This window comes from Gopherus evgoodei, chromosome 22 (assembly GCF_007399415.2).
Source record: "Gopherus evgoodei ecotype Sinaloan lineage chromosome 22, rGopEvg1_v1.p, whole genome shotgun sequence".
Lineage (NCBI taxonomy): Eukaryota > Metazoa > Chordata > Testudines > Testudinidae > Gopherus > Gopherus evgoodei.
The window spans coordinates 15,712,582-15,730,239 of record NC_044343.1 but is presented as its reverse complement, the minus strand read 5'-3'; the positions used below and the strand labels follow the sequence as shown (position 1 = coordinate 15,730,239).

General features: G+C 46.2%; 1 protein-coding gene across 4 annotated transcripts in view; it reads right to left on the bottom strand.

Annotated features, from left to right (window-relative positions):
* The window catches only part of SPPL2B (signal peptide peptidase like 2B), a 128,188-nt gene that overhangs the window by 22,890 nt on the left and 87,640 nt on the right, over positions 1-17,658 (bottom strand). For all 4 annotated transcript variants that reach the window (XM_030540830.1, XM_030540833.1, XM_030540832.1 and 1 more), the window contains 2 exons: positions 17,323-17,505; positions 10,501-10,590 (listed from right to left, as the gene is read on the bottom strand). In XM_030540830.1, coding sequence (XP_030396690.1) covers positions 10,501-10,590; positions 17,323-17,505 — 273 coding nt within the window. The remainder of the gene's footprint in view (positions 1-10,500; positions 10,591-17,322; positions 17,506-17,658) is intronic.

Below are 17,658 nucleotides of genomic sequence, written 5' to 3'. Positions count from 1 at the left end.
CTGTGCCAACAGTGCTCTGGGAGGTGGGGCTGCGAGCTCCTGCCTGGCAGTGTGATTGCGAGAACCGTCAGCCTGCTCCAGTGCTCCAGACTGTGCAGCAGCATGGCTGGCTCCAGCCAGGAGGCATGGATGCCAGTCCTGGTGCTCTGAGCGGCATGGTAAGGGGGTGGGGAGTGGGAGGGTTGGATGGCTCCCCCATCAGCCCACACTGCTTATAAACAGAAAGGGGTATTTCTCCATGGTTCTCCAAGGCCTGCGTGACCACCATGGCAGGTTCACAAATATAAATGCAGAGGCCTCTGGAAAAGTCCATGAATACAATTTCTTTTGAAACTCTCCCTATTTACCTTAATGAATAAAGGAGACTATTGCCCCAGGGTCTCTATGGACATTAATGGTATGGACATTGCTCTGGTTATCCTGGGAAACATGACTTAACCTCTGATTCCCTGGATAAAGAAGCCACTCAGAGGCCACTTGGACAGAAGGAAGGAACTGTTTAACTATTGCCTCAGTAGCTGCAGATGACAGTGGAATGAGTATTTGGCCATCTGAAAGGAAGGTGGTGCTGTTTATGGGCTAGGTTGAAAGCTGCAGAAAACAACTTGCCTAACTGCATGCCGTATTTTGCACAATATGAGCATAAGGGAAAAAGCCTTAACAAGGGGTGGGATGCTAGATGCAAAGACATGCTCACCAGTTTGAGCAGACAGCAAGGCATACATTAGAAAATGAAACATCAGGGCAATGGGATGCCTATTGCTCTTATCTTTAGTCTCAGGCCTGAAAATATGCAGCTGTTATGCTGGGGGCAGGGGTGGGGGAAGGAGAAGAATGGATTGCATGCATTGCAGTCTCTTTTATGGGTGGCAGAAGTGGCACATTTGGCAATCCTCATTTTATTGTGTGTGCGCCTTTACACTTTCATAAAAACATACAACTTATGCAAAATTTAGAGATTTTCTCTGTATTATGTATTGCAGATTCTCTATGAATTAATTTTAACGTTTTTTATTAGTAGTATTTAGCAACCAGAAATAACATAAAGCTTTTAATTAAAACAACAAAGAAACACAGCTTTAAAGTGACACAGTGCAGTGGAGAGCAGCACACAGCAACGGGGGGATTAAGAGCGGGGCTCCAATTCACAGGCGAGAATATGCCTTGCCTCTGCCGCTTCTTCTCTCTTCCAGTGTTGCCTGAGGTGTAGCAGGGGCATTAGATGGCTCAAAAGAGCTGGGCTCCCAAGTGCAATTGTCCTCACTTCCCTGAGTTTGGGCCAGGGAGGGGAATGGCAGGGGGGTACAATGGCTGTGGGGGAACATATGCTGGTGTTCTGTACCCTGTATTGTCCAGGGCTGCAGAACATGGTTAAGGGCACTGCATTGTCTGTGTGCCAGCTTGTAGTATGCACCACAGCAGAGCATTCTCATTCTGTATTGTCTCCAGGGGTTGCCTCTGCATGTCTCTGACCACTGCAACACTGTCTCTGGCTAGCTCCCTGTCATTTTCCCTCTCCAATCTAAAATACAACCTCCAGTTCTCTGTTTACTTTTTTTGGAGGGGTTGGGGTGGAAAGTCATCAGCCATAGAAGCTGAGGGAGGCATGACTGCCTCATCCAGCAATGAAGATGAGATGGCACTTTCAGGGGTGGCCTCATCTGCCCTAGCCTTCTGTTCCTCAAATGTCTTCAATGTGGGGGCTGGCTGGCAAGGGGGAGGTGCGAAACCTTGAACTCCCTATGAGATGGTACTGGTGGTTTGGCAAACTGTTGTCAATAGGCCACCCAGCAGTCCCAATACGGTCACTGTGGTCCATATGAAAGGGAAGGTGCCATACAGGGTTGGTTCTTTCACCGTTGGTGATCAGTACTATCCTCTTTCTGACTCGCCAGAAAGGGATTCCTGGAGGGGTATGTTGGTGAATCCCTCACTGAAACAGAGGGGATCGATTGAGTCTTCTTCATCCTCCACATCATCCCACGTCGGGGCACCTGCTGAAAATGGATGAGTCTCTTATGGTGATGGAGGACAGTAACCCGGAGACCGGGGTCTTGATACGGAAAGGTGCTCGGTACCACAAAAAGCAGAGACTCTGGTTCATTTGATACCTAAAGATTCTTAGAGTATCAGAATTCCTGAGGTGCCAAGAAGGAATCCTGTACCAACATGGTGGCTGAGGCCACTGTCGCTGAAGCCAGCTGTTCCAACGATGAATGCATCTCAGCTGAAGATGAGGCATTATTGTTTCTTCAGTGCTGAAGATGCCAAATGCACTGGTACTGGCAGTTGGACAGGCTGCATCATTACTGAAAGCTGGGCTGGACACATAGGTACCAATGGCTGGGCCAAACTCGACATGCCCTACGCTTGCTCTCTTTGCTGGTAGAAGGTACCAGGCCCTAACAGAGCCATGTCTTCTCCTTGGAGGAGTATCAGTGGAGGAGTCCTTGGTCTCAACAGTACTCTCTGAGACCACAGACTTGGTCCAGGACCTGGTCCTTTTTGGAGAGGGCTCTTTGATGTGAGTCTCCATGTTCCTCTTTTGGGGTGGGGAGTCTTCCCATAAGCCTCCAAAGTCTTCCCTTCCTTAGGGAAAGCCTGCCATGAGATAGAAGAGGCTCTGAATCTGTCTGGGGACAAATGGACAGGGATGTCTCCTAACCCAGTTCTGGTCACAGGAAGCGTTCCATCATGAACATCTTAGCTTGATCTTCCTTGTCCTAGACTTGAGGGCAAGCAGATCATGCACTTCTGGGAGATGTGGAACTCCCCCAAGCAGTGGATGCACTTAGAGTGGCTGTTTCTTACAGATACAGCCTCTAAGCAGGAGAGGCAGTGTTTGAAGCCTAGTGAGCTGGCATGCCCTGACAGGAAAACAAGTTTACCAGAGGGAAAAGGGAGAAGAGAACAAACAATCCCCTCACTACCTATACAATCTAAATAAACTCACAACTAACAACCACTACACTAAATATCTTAACACTAAGGAAAAATAGAATGGGTGAAGCATGCTCATGGTGGACACACTAAGGCTCCGTTTCCGGCCAAGGCAGTTCAGAAGGAACTGAGAGTGGGTCGCCCATGCACCCCTATAAAGCTTCAGTGTCTGGCACAAAGAGGCTCAGGGTGCACGTGTGGGGTGAATGGACACTGCCAGCTGAAAGCCTCCAATCAAGTACTCAAGAGGCACATGTGCAGGTGAAGTGGAGCACCTATAGGGACACTACTTGAAGGAGAGAAGTCAGAACAGCAGCACTGTAATAAACAGAGATAAAGGTAACAAAATCCCTCCTGGGAAGCTGTACTAAATCGCTTCAGCTGTAAGGGGTTAAGAAGCTGAAATAACCTAGCTGGCACCTGACCAGAAGGGCCAATAAGGAAAGAAGATACTTTCAAATCTGATGTGAGGTGGGTGTTTGTTTGTGCTCTCTTTGTTGTCTCTCTCTGGACAGAGAGAGACACCAGAAAGGGACAACATCTCCTGAAAACATACCTGAAATGATCCATCTAAGATTACAAAGATTGTAAGTAAGGTAAGGAAATGTGTTAGATTATAGACTCATAGACTCTAGGACTGGAAGGGACCTCGAGAGGTCATCGAGTCCAGTCCCCTGCCCTCATGGCAGGACCAAATACTGTCTAGACCATCCCTGATAGACATTTATCTAACCTACTCTTAAATATCTCCAGCGATGGAGATTCCACAACTTCCCTAGGCAATCTATTCCAGTGTTTAACTGCCCTGACAGTTAGGAAATTTTTCCTAATGTCCAACCTAAATCTCCCTTGCTGCAGTTTAAGCCCATTGCTTCTTGTTCTATCATTGGAGGCTAAGGTGAACAAGTTTTCTCCCTCCTCCTGATGACACCCTTTTAGATACCTGAAAACTGCTATCAGGTCCCCTCTCAGTCTTCTCTTTTCCAAACTAAACAAACCCAATTCCTTCAGCCTTCCTTCATAGGTCATGTTCTCAAGACCTTTAATCATTCTTGTTGCTCTTCTCTGGACCCTCTCCAATTTCTCCACATCTTTCTTGAAATGCGGTGCCCAGAACTGGACACAATACTCCAGTTGAGGCCTAACCAGCGCAGAGTAAAGCGGAAGAATGACTTCTCGTGTCTTGTTTACAACACACCTGTTAATGCATCCCAGAATCATGTTTGCTTTTTTTGCAACAGTATCACACTGTTCACTCATATTAAGCTTGTGGTCCACTATGACCCCTAGATCTCTTTCTGCCATACTCCTTCCTAGACAGTCTCTTCCCATTCTGTATGTGTGAAACTGATTGTTCCTTCCTAAGTGGAGCACTTTGCATTTATCTTTATTGAACTTCATCCTGTTTACCTCAGACCATTTCTCCAATTTGTCCAGATCATTTTGAATTTTGACCCTGTCCTCCAGAGCAGTTGCAATCCCTCCCAGTTTGGTATCATCTGCAAACTTAATAAGCGTACTTTCTATGCCAACATCTAAATCGTTGATGAAGATATTGAACAGAACCGGTCCCAAAACGGACCCCTGCGGAACCCCACTTGTTATACCTTTCCAGCAGGATTGGGAGCCATTAACAACTACTCTCTGAGTACGGTTATCCAGCCAGTTATGCACCCACCTTATAGTAGCCCCATCTAAATTGTACTTTCCTAGCTTATCTATAAGAATATCATGCGAAACTGTATCAAATGCCTTACTAAAGTCTAGGTATATCACATCCACCGCTTCTCCCTTATCCACAAGGCTCGTTATCCTATCAAAGAACGCTATCAGATTAGTTTGACATGATTTGTTCTTTACAAATCCATGCTGGCTATTCCCTATCACCTTACCACCTTCCAAGTGTTTGCAGATGATTTCTTTGATTACCTGCTCCATTATCTTCCCTGGCACAGAAGTTAAACTAACTGGTCTGTAGTTTCCTGGGTTGTTTTTATTTCCCTTTTTATAGATGGGCACTATATTTGCCTCCTTCCAGTCTTCTGGAATCTCCCCCGTCTCCCATGATTTCCCAAAGATAATAGCTAGAGGCTCAGATACCTCCTCTATTAACTCCTTGAGTATTCTAGGATGCATTTCATCAGGCCCTGGTGACTTGCAGGCATCTAACTTTTCTAAGTGATTTTTTACTTGCTCTTCCTTATTTTCTCTTCTAAACCTACCCTCTTCCCATAAGCATTCACTATACTAGACATTCCTTCAGACTTCTCAGTGAAGACCGAAACAAAGAAGTCATTAAGCATCTCTGCCATTTCCAAGTCTCCCGTTACTGTTTCCCCCTCCTCATTGAGCAGTGGGCCTACCCTGTCCTTAGTCTTCCTCTTGCTTCTAATGTATTGATAAAAAGTCTTCTTGTTTCCCTTTATTCCCATAGCTAGTTTGAGTTCATTTTGTGCCTTTGCTTTTCTAATCTTGCCTCTGCATTCCTGTGTTATTTGCCTATATTCATCCTTCGTGATCTGACCTAGTTTCCATTTTTTATATGACGCCTTTTTATTTTGTAGGTCACGCAAGATCTCAAGGGTAAGCCAAGGTGGTCTTTTGCCACATTTTCTATCTTTCCTAACCATCGGAATAACTTGCTTTTGGGCCCTTAATAGCGTCCCTTTGAAAAACTGCCAACTTTCCTCAGTTGTTTTTCCCCTCAGTCTTAATTCCCATGGGACCTTGCCTATCAGCTCTCTGAGCTTACCAAAATCCGCCTTCCTGAAATCCATTGTCTCTATTCTGCTGTACTCCTTTCTACCCTTCCTTAGAATTGCAAATTCTATGATTTCATGATCACTTTCACCCAAGCTTCCTTCTACTTTTAAATTCTCAACAAGTTCCTCCCTATTGGTTAAAATCAAGTCTAGAACAGCTTCCCCCCTAGTAGCTTTTTCAACTTTCTGAAATAAAAAGTTGTCTGCAATGCACTCCAGGAACTTATTGGATAGTCTGTGCCCCGCGGTGTTATTTTCCCAACATATATCTGGATAGTTGAAGTCCCCCATCACCACCAAATCTTGGGCTGTGGATGATTTTGTTAGTTGTTTGAAAAAAGCCTCATCCACCTCTTCCGCCTGATTAGGTGGCCTGTAGTAGACTCCCAGCACGACATCACCCGTGTTTTTTACCCCTTTTAGCCTAACCCAGAGACTCTCCACCCTTCCGTCTCCTATGTCCATCTCCACCTCAGTCCAAGTGTGTACATTTTTAATACATAAGACAACACCTCCTCCCTTTTTCCCCTGTCTATTCTTCCTGAGCAAACTATACTCATCCACACCAACATTCCAGTCGTGTGTATTATCCCACCAAGTTTCAGTAATGCCAATAATGTCATAGTTGTATTTATTTATTAGCACTTCCAGTTCTTCCTGCTTATTACCCATACTTCTTGCATTTGTATAAAGGCATCTAAGATACTGGTTTGATCTTGCCTCCCAGCTTTGCCCTGACCCTCCTTCCTCTCTGCCATTATAGCCCGTGCTCCCTCCTGTTTCCAACCCATCTCCCAGGTCTTGTTCCCCACTTACCTGTGGGCTTTGCTCACCTGTCCCCGTCGAACCTAGTTTAAAGCCCTCCTTACTAGGTTAGCCAGTCTGTGTGCAAATAAGGCCTTTCCCCGCTTCGAAAGGTGAACGCCATCTGTTCCTAGCAGTCCTTCCTCAAATAGCATCCCGTGGTCGAGGAATGCTTTTATCTTTTGTTTTAGCTTGTGAATTTTCCCTATGCTAAGAGGTAGTTTTATTCCTGTTTTTGTAACTGTGAAGCTGACTCCAGAGGGGAGTCCTCTGTGTTTTAAATCTTTTTATTATCCTGTAAAGTTACCTTCCATCCTGATTTTGCAGGTGTGATTCTTTTACTCTTTCTTTATTAATAAAATTCTTCTTTAAAGAACCTGATTGATTTTTAGTGTCCCAAAGACAAAAGGTTTTGGTCTGTGCTCACATCGCTAACCAACTGGTTGGTATATTATTCTCAAGCCTTCCCAGAAAAGGGGGTGAAGAGGCTTGGGGGATATTTTGGGGGTTCAGGGGTTCCAAGTGATATTGCCCTGAATTTTTGTTTAAATGACTTGGTGGTGGCGGTGGCGGCAATACCGTCCAAGGACAAGGAAAGGAATTTGCACCTTGGGGAAGTTTTTAACCTAAACTGGTAGAATATAAGCTCAGGGGGGATTTCATGGGGGTCCCCACACTTGTACCCCTGAGTTCAGAGTGGGGAGGGAACCTGACACACTGGCCCTTCTGGTCAGGTGCCAACAAGGTTATTTGCGCTTCTTAACCCCTTACAGGTAAAGTGATCTAGTACTGCTTCCCAGGAGGGATTTTATGTTACCCGTATCTCCATGACAAATATAGTGCAATAATAAATTGTAAAGGCAGATATATACCAAGACTCCCTTGAGAGGCTCTTGTAGTAGTAGGATTTTATGTTTGTATTTTATATAATTTAGAATAAAGAATAATAATGTCGCATGTATTAAATGTATTGGTGTATGATTTGATCATCTCCTGCAAGCCACCCTTTTTGAATAGCAGAAAGGAATGGCCTAATGGGCCATTGGTAGAGATACATCAACCAGAATTTGTGTCTGTGCTGATTTCAAGGCAGTGACAGACCTTTGAGGGTCACCAGCTTGTTGTAGGCTTAGCATTTTAAAATATGTAAAAGAATGCCATGATTGTTTTCTTTTGCATTGCAACTTGATGTTCCTGTTCAAAATGTTCTTTGAAAATTAATTTTGTTTTGTGTGTGAATGAGGAATGTGTGTGTTAAGAGAGAAGTGTGAAGGCCATCGCTGAACCAGATGGTCTAGGGAGACACTGCAGACAGATGGAAGGGCGCCAAGACCCTGCAACACACCCCTATTGAAATGTCAGAGGGCAGATTGATGACTCTAAAGATGAGACAGGCACCTATCAATAGGGACAAGATAGCTGTGATCAAAACCAGCATTGGGTAACTCCCTGAGAGTCTTGATGAAAGAACATGATAAAGGATGAGAAGGACAATTTAAGAAAACAAGCACTTGTCAAACAACAATTGATTACAGCATGATGGTGCAAAACTCATTGGTCCCAATGAAGGAAAATCACTATATGAACAGGGTGCCTTGCCATGAGACTTTGGGTTCATCCTGCCCAGACTTCCCCGGAGCATTGTGACGCGACTGACGGAACCCAGTTCTTTCCTATCGCTGATCAACCTAGCTGGCCAGTAGGTTGATCCAGACTCTGGACTGGTAACTATAACATTGAATGGCAGGAGAGAGAGAGGGTGAGTGTGTGAATGCGTATGCTAATTGTTGTATCTTCAATAAATGTGGCTTATTACCTTTTCCCCAGAAAAAGATCCCGTGTGCTTCTTATAAGCATAACACTCTGCCTCCCGAGTCCCGGGCTGGGTTTCCTGCTGAGAATCAGGATATCTTATACATGCTCACCCTCCGGATTTTGAGTTCTAAAGAGATTCTGGCTCTCCAGGGAGAGCTCTTCACTGCCCTCCTCAGGCCATGTCTACATCTAAAATTTTGCAGCGCTGGTTGTTACAGCTGTATTAGTACAGCTGTATAGGGCCAGCGCTGCAGAGTGGCCACACTTACAGCAACCAGCGCTGCAAGTGGTGTTAGATGTGGCCACACTGCAGCGCTGTTGGGCGGCTTCAAGGGGGGTTCGGGGAACGCGAGAGCAAACCGGGAAAGGAGACCAGCTTCGCCGCATTTTGCTCTCGCGTTCCCCGAACCACCCTGCAAACCGCAGGGAAGGAGACCTGCTTGCTCGGGGGTTCGGGGAACGCGAGAGCAAACCGGGAAAGGAGACCAGCTTCGCCGCGGTTTGCTCTCGCGTTCCCCGAACCACCCTGCAAACCGCAGGGAAGGAGACCTGCTTGCTTGGGGGTTCGGGGAACGAGAGAGCAAACCGGGAAAGGAGACCAGCTTCGCCGCGGTTTGCTCTCGCGTTCCCCGAACCACCCTGCAAACCGCAGGGAAGGAGACCTGCTTGCTCGGGGGTTCGGGGAACGAGAGAGCAAACCGGGAAAGGAGACCAGCTTCGCCGCGGTTTGCTCTCGCGTTCCCCGAACCACCCTGCAAACCGCAGGGAAGGAGACCTGCTTGCTTGGGGTTCGGGGAACGCGAGAGCAAGCCGGGGAAGGAGACCAGCTTGATTACCAGAGGCTTCCTCAGGTATGCTGGGATACCTGCTTATTCCACGGAGGTCAAGAAAAGCGCTGGTAAGTGTCTATACTTGATTACCAGCGCTGGATCACCAGCGCTGGATCCTCTACACCCGAGACAAAACGGGAGTACGGCCAGCGCTGCAAACAGGGAGTTGCAGCACTGGTGGTGCCCTGCAGATATGTACACCTCCTAAGTTGCAGCGCTGTAACTCCCTCACCAGCGCTGCAACTTTCTGATGTAGACAAGCCCTCATTCTCCTCCTCTGATGACTCGTGCTGCTTATCCATGGGAGAGTGAAATGCAGGGTCCACAGCTTCCTTGGGTTCAGTAGTGGTGCAACTACTCGAAATCCTGCGCAGTTCCTCAAAAAATGAACAGGTTATATTTCCATGGCCAGTCTGTTTCCTAGCATCCCTGGTTTTAGCATAAGTCCTCTTGAGCTGATGGCTCTTTATCTGGCACTGGTCAGCAATCCAATTGTGACCATTTGCAGACCTCTGATCAGCAATGTCCACAAACACATCTTTATTCAATTGGCTGCCCCAAGAAGCTGCTCCACCAATACTTCTCCCCAGATGGTGAGAAGATAAGGCTGCTTGAGGCATGTTGTAAAGGCTGCTGGAATGATATTGCTGCAGTGCCAATATATAGGCATCAAGAAGCAAATGGACCAATTCTAGCACATGCCAAATTTTAGTTAGGGGGAGGGGACATCCAGTCAACTTGACCCCAGTCCAGTGGAGGGCACACAGGTAAACACACAGGTCAGTAATGGATGCCCGCAAAACAGGATGAGACAGCAGTTGGAGGACTGCCAAAGTAGTGTGCAACAGCATTGTGTGCACATGAACTGACCACACTAACTCAACTTGTATCAAACTTAGCACACCTTGAAAGAGGTGTTCAGAGTTTGCAATAAATGCGAAGATGGGGCACGCTAATGAATTACACTGTGTGTATGCAGGTATTTTCATACCAGAGTACCTTGACTTAGCATGGACTGAATCTCCCGTGTAGATAAGCCCATAGATTCAAAACCTTATTAAAAATATTTGAGAACAAGGTGATGGTTTTACTTAGTCACGGTATTGGGGTCAAGCACCAAAGCATTCTAAATCACACCATCTCATTATACCATAAGCCTCTCTGTAGAGAATTTCATTTTTGTGTACACTTAAGACAGAAAAATATAAGCTTATTGGGTTACAGTAACCATTCAGTCATTGAGAAAAGTGCCCATCTTAAAAAGCTTCTAAAATGCACTGCAAACACTGCTGTGGCACAACATGCTTCAGATGGTATAAGTGAAATTGTTCTATATAAATTGTGCTTACCTTTCCAATATCTAACATGTCAGTGTAGCTGAGCAAAGCCACAGGAATATCAATCTCTTCATATTGGCTCCAGTTACCTTTTGGGGGAGCCTGAAAGTCAGAACAGAAGTCTTTGTAGAGCTGACTGTATTTCTTTAGTAGAGATAAAGGTCTATTTCTAAACATTTGAAAAGTTTTTGAAAGGAACAAGACATATTAACATTTGGGATTATAACAAAATGAGGATTATGCAGAAAATAAATAGAATGCCTAACACAAAACAACAGTAAAAGTTACAAGAGGCCACTTTACTGTCCATAATCATGTGAATCTGTTCTAGTGTTCTTCAGTCTGTGTATGAGACATCAGCATCTCAAACCAAAATCCATTCTGCATAGGCAGGAGAAGCAGATTAATAAACCTTTTCCTCATAATAGATAAAAATAATACAATTTAGGATCATGTGCTGTTTTATGTATGCAAAAGATGGCTACATTCTGACCTTAGTATCACAATATATTTACCAGAACAGAAAAGATCCATTACAAAGACTTGCAAATCATTATCTGTCCATCAAAGAATAACGGTATTTATCTTACAATAGCACCTACAGCCCCCCTGCTCCCCAAATCAACTATAGATCTGATTAATTCTTCATTATTAAAATCGCTTGGGCAAGTTTATAACAGCCATGTCTCACAAAGGCCTCTGAAAACATTAAATGTTTATTTGACTGGAAATGCAAAATATATTTCCAAAATGATATTTTATAGTAAGATTTAAAGACCCAGCACTCAGGTTAACATATTGCTTTAAACAATAAAGACGTGTATCAGCATTTCCCCCAAAGGACAGCATTAAGCTCCAAGAAATTTTGCATGGTGACGTCAGATTCAATTTAACTTTCTGATGATACAAGGGACAACTACCCTGGATTCATGTCCACATTGCGATGCCATTCTCTAGTCATATCCAATATTAAAAGGATTTGTTTTTATAGTTTAACTCATAAAACTGAAAAAAGATGTCAAGGCATCCCTAACAAAATGTCACACTCCAATAAGTCTGCAACCAGACAGATATCAGCCCCTAAAGGGCATAACAAAAGAAGACAATAAAAAAGAGTTAACAACAGTTATGAAAGTTAGGTCTTTGCAATATGTTGCTCAGGTCCATTCCAATTAGGTGTGTGTATGCCACATGCACAGTCACCAGGAGGTTTTTTCCCCTAGCAGTACCTGTTTGGTCGGTTGTGGAGCCCCCTTGAGTTGCGCCTTCATGGCGCTGCATATAGGGCCCTGCCGACCCGCCACCTCTCCAGTTCCTTCTTGCTGGATTACTCTGACAGAGGGGAAGGCAGGTGAATTTGGAATGGACATGAGCAACACATCTTGAAAAACAACAGTTACGAAAGGTAGGTAACCATTTTTCCTTCGGGAACTTGCTCATGTATTGCGATTCCAATTAGGTGACTCCTAAGCCTTACCTAGAAGGTGGGGTCGGAGTTCATGGAATCACTGATTGAAGCGCTGCTCTGCCGAATGTTGCATCACTCCTGGCATGATGGGTGATAGCATAATGGGAAGTGAGGGTGTGAACCAAGGACCACGGTGCTGCTCTACAGATCTCCTGGATCAGGACTTGGGCCAGGAAGGCCGCCAAGGAAGCCTGAGCTCTGGTGAAATGCAGGGGCAGGGACCTTTGGCAGGTCATAGCATGCCCGGATACAGGACATAATCCATGATGATATCCTCTGGGAGGATACCGGGAGACCCCTCACCCAGTCCGCCTCCATGACAAACAGCTGCATCAACTTGTGGAACGGCTTTGTTTGTTTAATATAAAAAGCCTCTGTTTGGGACTACTGGCTTCGGGAAAAAGCCTGGAAGAAATATGTCTTGGCTGGCATGGAAATTTGAGACTGCGTTTGGGAGGTATGATGGGTGAGGCGGAAGCTGCACCGTGTCCTTGTAAAAGATGGTATAGGGAGGGTCAGATGTGAGGGCCTTCAGCTCAGATACCCTCCTGGCAGAAGTATGCGACTAAGAAAGCCACTTTATAAGACAGAGGAGTGAGCATGTCACTAAGAGCTCAAACAGAGGCCCCATCAGCCTCGAGAACACCAGGTTAAGGTCCCAAGCCAGGGCTGGCCAATGGATTTGAGGATATAGCCTGTCTAGTCCTTTAAGGAAACACTGCATCATCGGGCTAGCGAAGACGGAGCAGCTCCCCTCTCCTGGGTGGAAAGCTGAGATGACAGCCAGGTGAATCTTTACTGATGAATGTGAAAAGTCCTGCTGTTTCAACTTTAGCAGGCAGTCCGTGATAAAGCATGGAGAGCTCTAGTGCCCTCCAGATGAGGCCAGAAAGTTTGACACAGCACATAAACTGCTCTCAGCTCCCTGACATTGATGTGAAGCAACAGTTTCTCTGGAGATCAGAGACCTTGAATTCTGTGCTCTCTGAGGTGTGCTCCCCACCTCATTTCATAGAATAGAATAGAATATCAGAGTTGGAAGGGACCTCAAGAGATCATCTAGTCCAACCCCCTGCTCAAAGAAGGACCAATCCCCAAATGGCCCCCTCAAGGATTGAACTCACAACCCCGGGTTTAGCAGGCCAATGCTCAAACCACTCAGCTATCCCTCCCCCCTAAAAAAGAAAAGAAAAAGAAAAAAAAAGGTAATTGTTGGAGATATACCAACCTCCTAGAACTGGAAGGGACCTTGAAAGATCATTGAGTCCAGCCCCCTGCCTTCACTAGCAGGACCAATTTTTGCCTCAGATCCCTAAGTGGCCCCCTCAAGGGCTGAACTTACAACCCTGGGTTTAGCAGGCCAATGCTCAAACCACTCAGCTATCCCTTCTCCCCTTAAACCTGTTGGTGACCAGACACAACGAGGGGCGTGGTTTGGAGAAGTCGACCCTTGCACATACCATTTGGAGGTCGAGCCACCACTGAAGAGACTTGAGTACCCACAGTGGAAGCGTGACTACCATCTAGGCTGCATCTGCTCGGTCGATACATGGATGCTAGTCAAACCTGGAGAGGTCTGAGTCTGAGCCTCACGTGTTGCACCACATATGTACAAGATGCCATGTGTCCCAGGAGTTTCAAGCAACTCATTGCTGTGGTTATAGGGAATCCTCTGATATCCTGTATGATATCATGAATGGCCTGGAAACAGGCCTGGGGCAGGGACACTCTGGCCTGTCTTTAGTCTAGTACTGCCCCTATAAACTCATTCTCTGAGTAGGGGTGAGTGTTGACTTTTGAGTCTTTAGGAGAAGGCCCAGTGTGTCGAAAGTGGATCTTATCAGGGTGACTTGTTGATCCACTTGTGTCCTGGAATGGCCCTTCACTAACCAGTCCACGATAAAGGGAATGGGAGATTGCGTTGGGGGGATACGGCTCTGCGAACACCAAATCGAGAATCTCTTCCACTTGACTAAGTAGGTAGTCCTGGTCAATGATTTTCTGCTGCCCAGAAGAACCTCCCTCACGGGATCTGAACATGAGAGCTCTAATGGATTCAACCACGCAGCTTCCAAGCCATGAGATAGAGAGACTCAAGTTTGGGATGCTGGAGCCGGCCGTGATGTTGAGTGATGTCTGGAACTAATGGCAGAGTGATTGGAGTATCCGCTGATAGCTCCAGTAGCACGGTGTATCAATGCTGACATGGACAGACTGGTGCTACCAGGATGATCAAGGCTCCATTTCTGTGGATTTTGAGGAAGACTTTGTGAACGAGCAGGATAGGAGGGAATGTGTAGAAGAGGTGATCTTTCCATGGAAGAAGAAATGAGTCTGCCAACAAGCCCAGGCTGTGGTTCAGGAAGGAGCAGAATTGCAGGCACTTCCCGCTGCCCCTTGTGGCGAACAGACAGATCCGGGGAAACTCCCCATTGTTGGAAGATATTGCTTATTATGGCCAGGTGAATGGACCACTCTTGATTGTGAAAAGATCTGCTGAGATGGTCTGCTAAGTTTTTCTGAGATCCGGGGAGATAGCGCATTCAATACTCTCGGAAGCGTCCTATGCAGAACTCCCAGAGCTTGAGGGATTCCTGACATAGGGGAGAGGAGTGTGCTAAAACATCTAAAACAGAGGATCTAAAACATCACTGTTGTATTGTCGATCAGGACTGATATGCATCTGCCCTCCAGATGAGGCCAGAAAGTCTGACACAGCACATAAACTGCTCTCAGCTCCCTGACACTGATGTGAAGCAACAGTTCCTCTGGAGACCAGAGGCCCTGAATTCTGTGCTCTCTGTGGTGCATGCCCCACCTCATTGCCAACCCATCAGTGACCAGACACAATGAGGGGTGTGATTTGGAGAAGGCGACCCCTGCACATACCATTTGGAGTTTGAGCCATTACTAAAGAGACTCGAGAATCCACAGTAGAAATGTGGCTACCATCTAAGCTGTGTCTGCTTGGTCGCTAAACGGACGCTAGCCAAGCCTGGAGAGGTCTGAGTCTGAGCCTCACGTGTTGCACCACATATGTACAAGATGCCACGTGTCCCAGGAGTTTCAAGCAACTCATTGCTGTGGTTATAGGGAATCCTCTGATATCTTGTATGATATCATGAATGGCCTGGAAGCAGGACTGAGGTAGGGACACTCTGGCCTGTCTTTAGTCTAGCACTGCCCCTGTAAACTCTATTCTCTGAGTAGGGGTGAGTGTTGACTTTTGAGTCTTTGTGAAGACTGATGCCAATAATTCATTTAGCTTCTCTGCAACAGCCTTGTCTTCCTGTAGTGCTCCTTTAGCAGCTTGATCTCCCTCAGATGCAACCAAGAAGTGCCTGGAGATAGACTCCTGCGACTGATGGTACACCCATGGGGTCCAAAAAGGCCACAGCACCGGCATTTGCACTGGCACCTGCCATTGCACTGGCCATGGCACCAGAGGGAAGATCTGTGCCATATTCCCAGTCAGAGTTTCGCCAACTCTGTGCCGGCTCCTTCAGGACACATAGGAATCTACCTCAGAATTGGACTCCGAGGAGTTCAAACGTGGTGACCAAGATGGCACCGTGCTGGGGAGATGGAGAGCAGTGCCGCGTCATTGCTGGTTTCCTCCTGGACTGCACCAATGCGGGATACTTCGGGACCGGTGCCCTCTCACGTTGGTCAGGAGAGTGCAGACCCGTCAGGGCTACGAGATCCCTGTCTGCCTCGAAAGACTCCAGAATAGAGGGAAGGTCTACGTCCTCCACTGGGCGCTCCTCAAGTGGCACCAGACTTGACGGGCCCCATTGTGGGCCTGGAATTGACTGTCAGCTGCTGTGCATGTGGGGAGGAGTGGCCTGGCACAGGTGGCACTCCTTTAGGTGGCTCATGCTCTGACGCTCGAGAGGGGGAATGGCCCGTCCATCTTCTTTTGTGGCACAGGTGACTGAGAGCAGTGACACGATTCCACCTGGGAAGCAGTCTTCAGTGTCGCGTAGTGCCAGTGCCGAAGGTGTCTGACCCCAGTGTCCTTCCTCGGTGCTGCGTCCTGGATTGGAGTTGGTGCGCTGCACACTGATGCCAACAAGCCCAGTGACAGGTCCATGGGGCTTGATTCTGGCTGTGGCCGCAGAGCTACTTCCATCAGCAGCAGCTTCAGCCTGTGATCACTTTCCTTCTTGGTCCTGGGGTAGAAATTCCTACAAATTTTGCACGTGTTTGTTTGATGGGACTCTCCCAGATACTTCAGACAAGCCGTGTGTAGGTCACCCTTTGGCACTGGCTTCTGGTAGGCTCCACATGATTTAAATCCCTCGGACCGAGGCATACCCTGGCCCAGAGAGAGGGAAGGGAAACGGGGGGAAAAACCCTGGTAACAAGAGTTCAGCTAGTCTAAACTAATATTGAAAAACAATTTTTAACTATTTACAGAAATATATGTACAACAAGCAAGCTAGAGGATTGCATGTTTGGACGACAGAAGAAACGCTCCAACGACCGTCACTGGCAGTAAGCAGGAACTGGAGAGGTGGTGGGTCGGAAGAGCCCTATATGTGGCGCTATGAATGCGCAACTCCAGAGGGCTCCATAGTTAACCTGATGGGTACTGCTAGGGAAAAACCTTCTGGTGACTGCATGTGGCGCACACACCCCTAATTGGAACTGACATGAGCAAGCCCTCGAAGAATCACCAATCTTCATGCAACATCTCTCCACATCTGGCATACGATTCTAAGAGAGACACGTATTTCCAGTGCTGACACTCAGATTTAATTAAACCGAAGCCATACTGCTGTACATTTTCATTGAATTAATCTTTTGAGTGCTAAGTCACAACACAGAACTAATATTTTGTTGAGGTCCAAGGAGCTGGTTTCATTGTTTTAGCCAAGTGTTTAATGATAGACAAGACTTCATGCAGGGGCATTGTATATACACAGGTCCCATTGGGAACCATCGCTACTTGTGTGAGTAAAACCTCTGGCTTAATTAATAAATATTAAATGCCACAAATAGAAAAATTTAACAAAATTACTCACAAAACAGCAATTATTCAGGCAGTATATCAGGAATGAACGTATATTTTTCTGTTGGCTAAGAACATGAGTAACTTTATAAGTAGCTTCACAGCCCCTTGTACAGGTCCAAAATACGGCAGGCTGAGTCATCACATGCGCACAGAGAGATATTAATTCTAGGAAGAAACTTGCCAGGTCAGAAAACCCCAAAGTAAATAAGCTAAAGATAGCAACTCTGGGAAGCACTGAGACAATGCAGCTTATCAAGAATGAAGTCTAGATGAAAAATAAAGTTTTATAACCAAAACTAACAATCAGAGATACATCGGTACTGCAGACAATAATTAGGAATAGACTCACCAGTTTCTCTCTACTGACTATCAGCAACCCCCGGGCTCCATTGATCTGAGCAAGCCTGACTTTCTCATAAAAGGTGCAATTTCCCCGCATCACCATAGGGATTCTGTTATGAAATCCGCCATCTGGTACATCAGAAGGAGAACACAAGACAGATGCTGTTTGATCCTGAAGCTGCAAGAGAGACTGGAGAGAAAGAAACATTAGTTGAAAAATAAGAATTACCAGTTGAAAAACCAAGAACAGAAACTACAGGAAAAATATCATTCTTAATTTCTTTATATTAAGCAAGAATTGCCATGTACAAAACAAAACAATCCCCCCCAAAACTCCAGGATC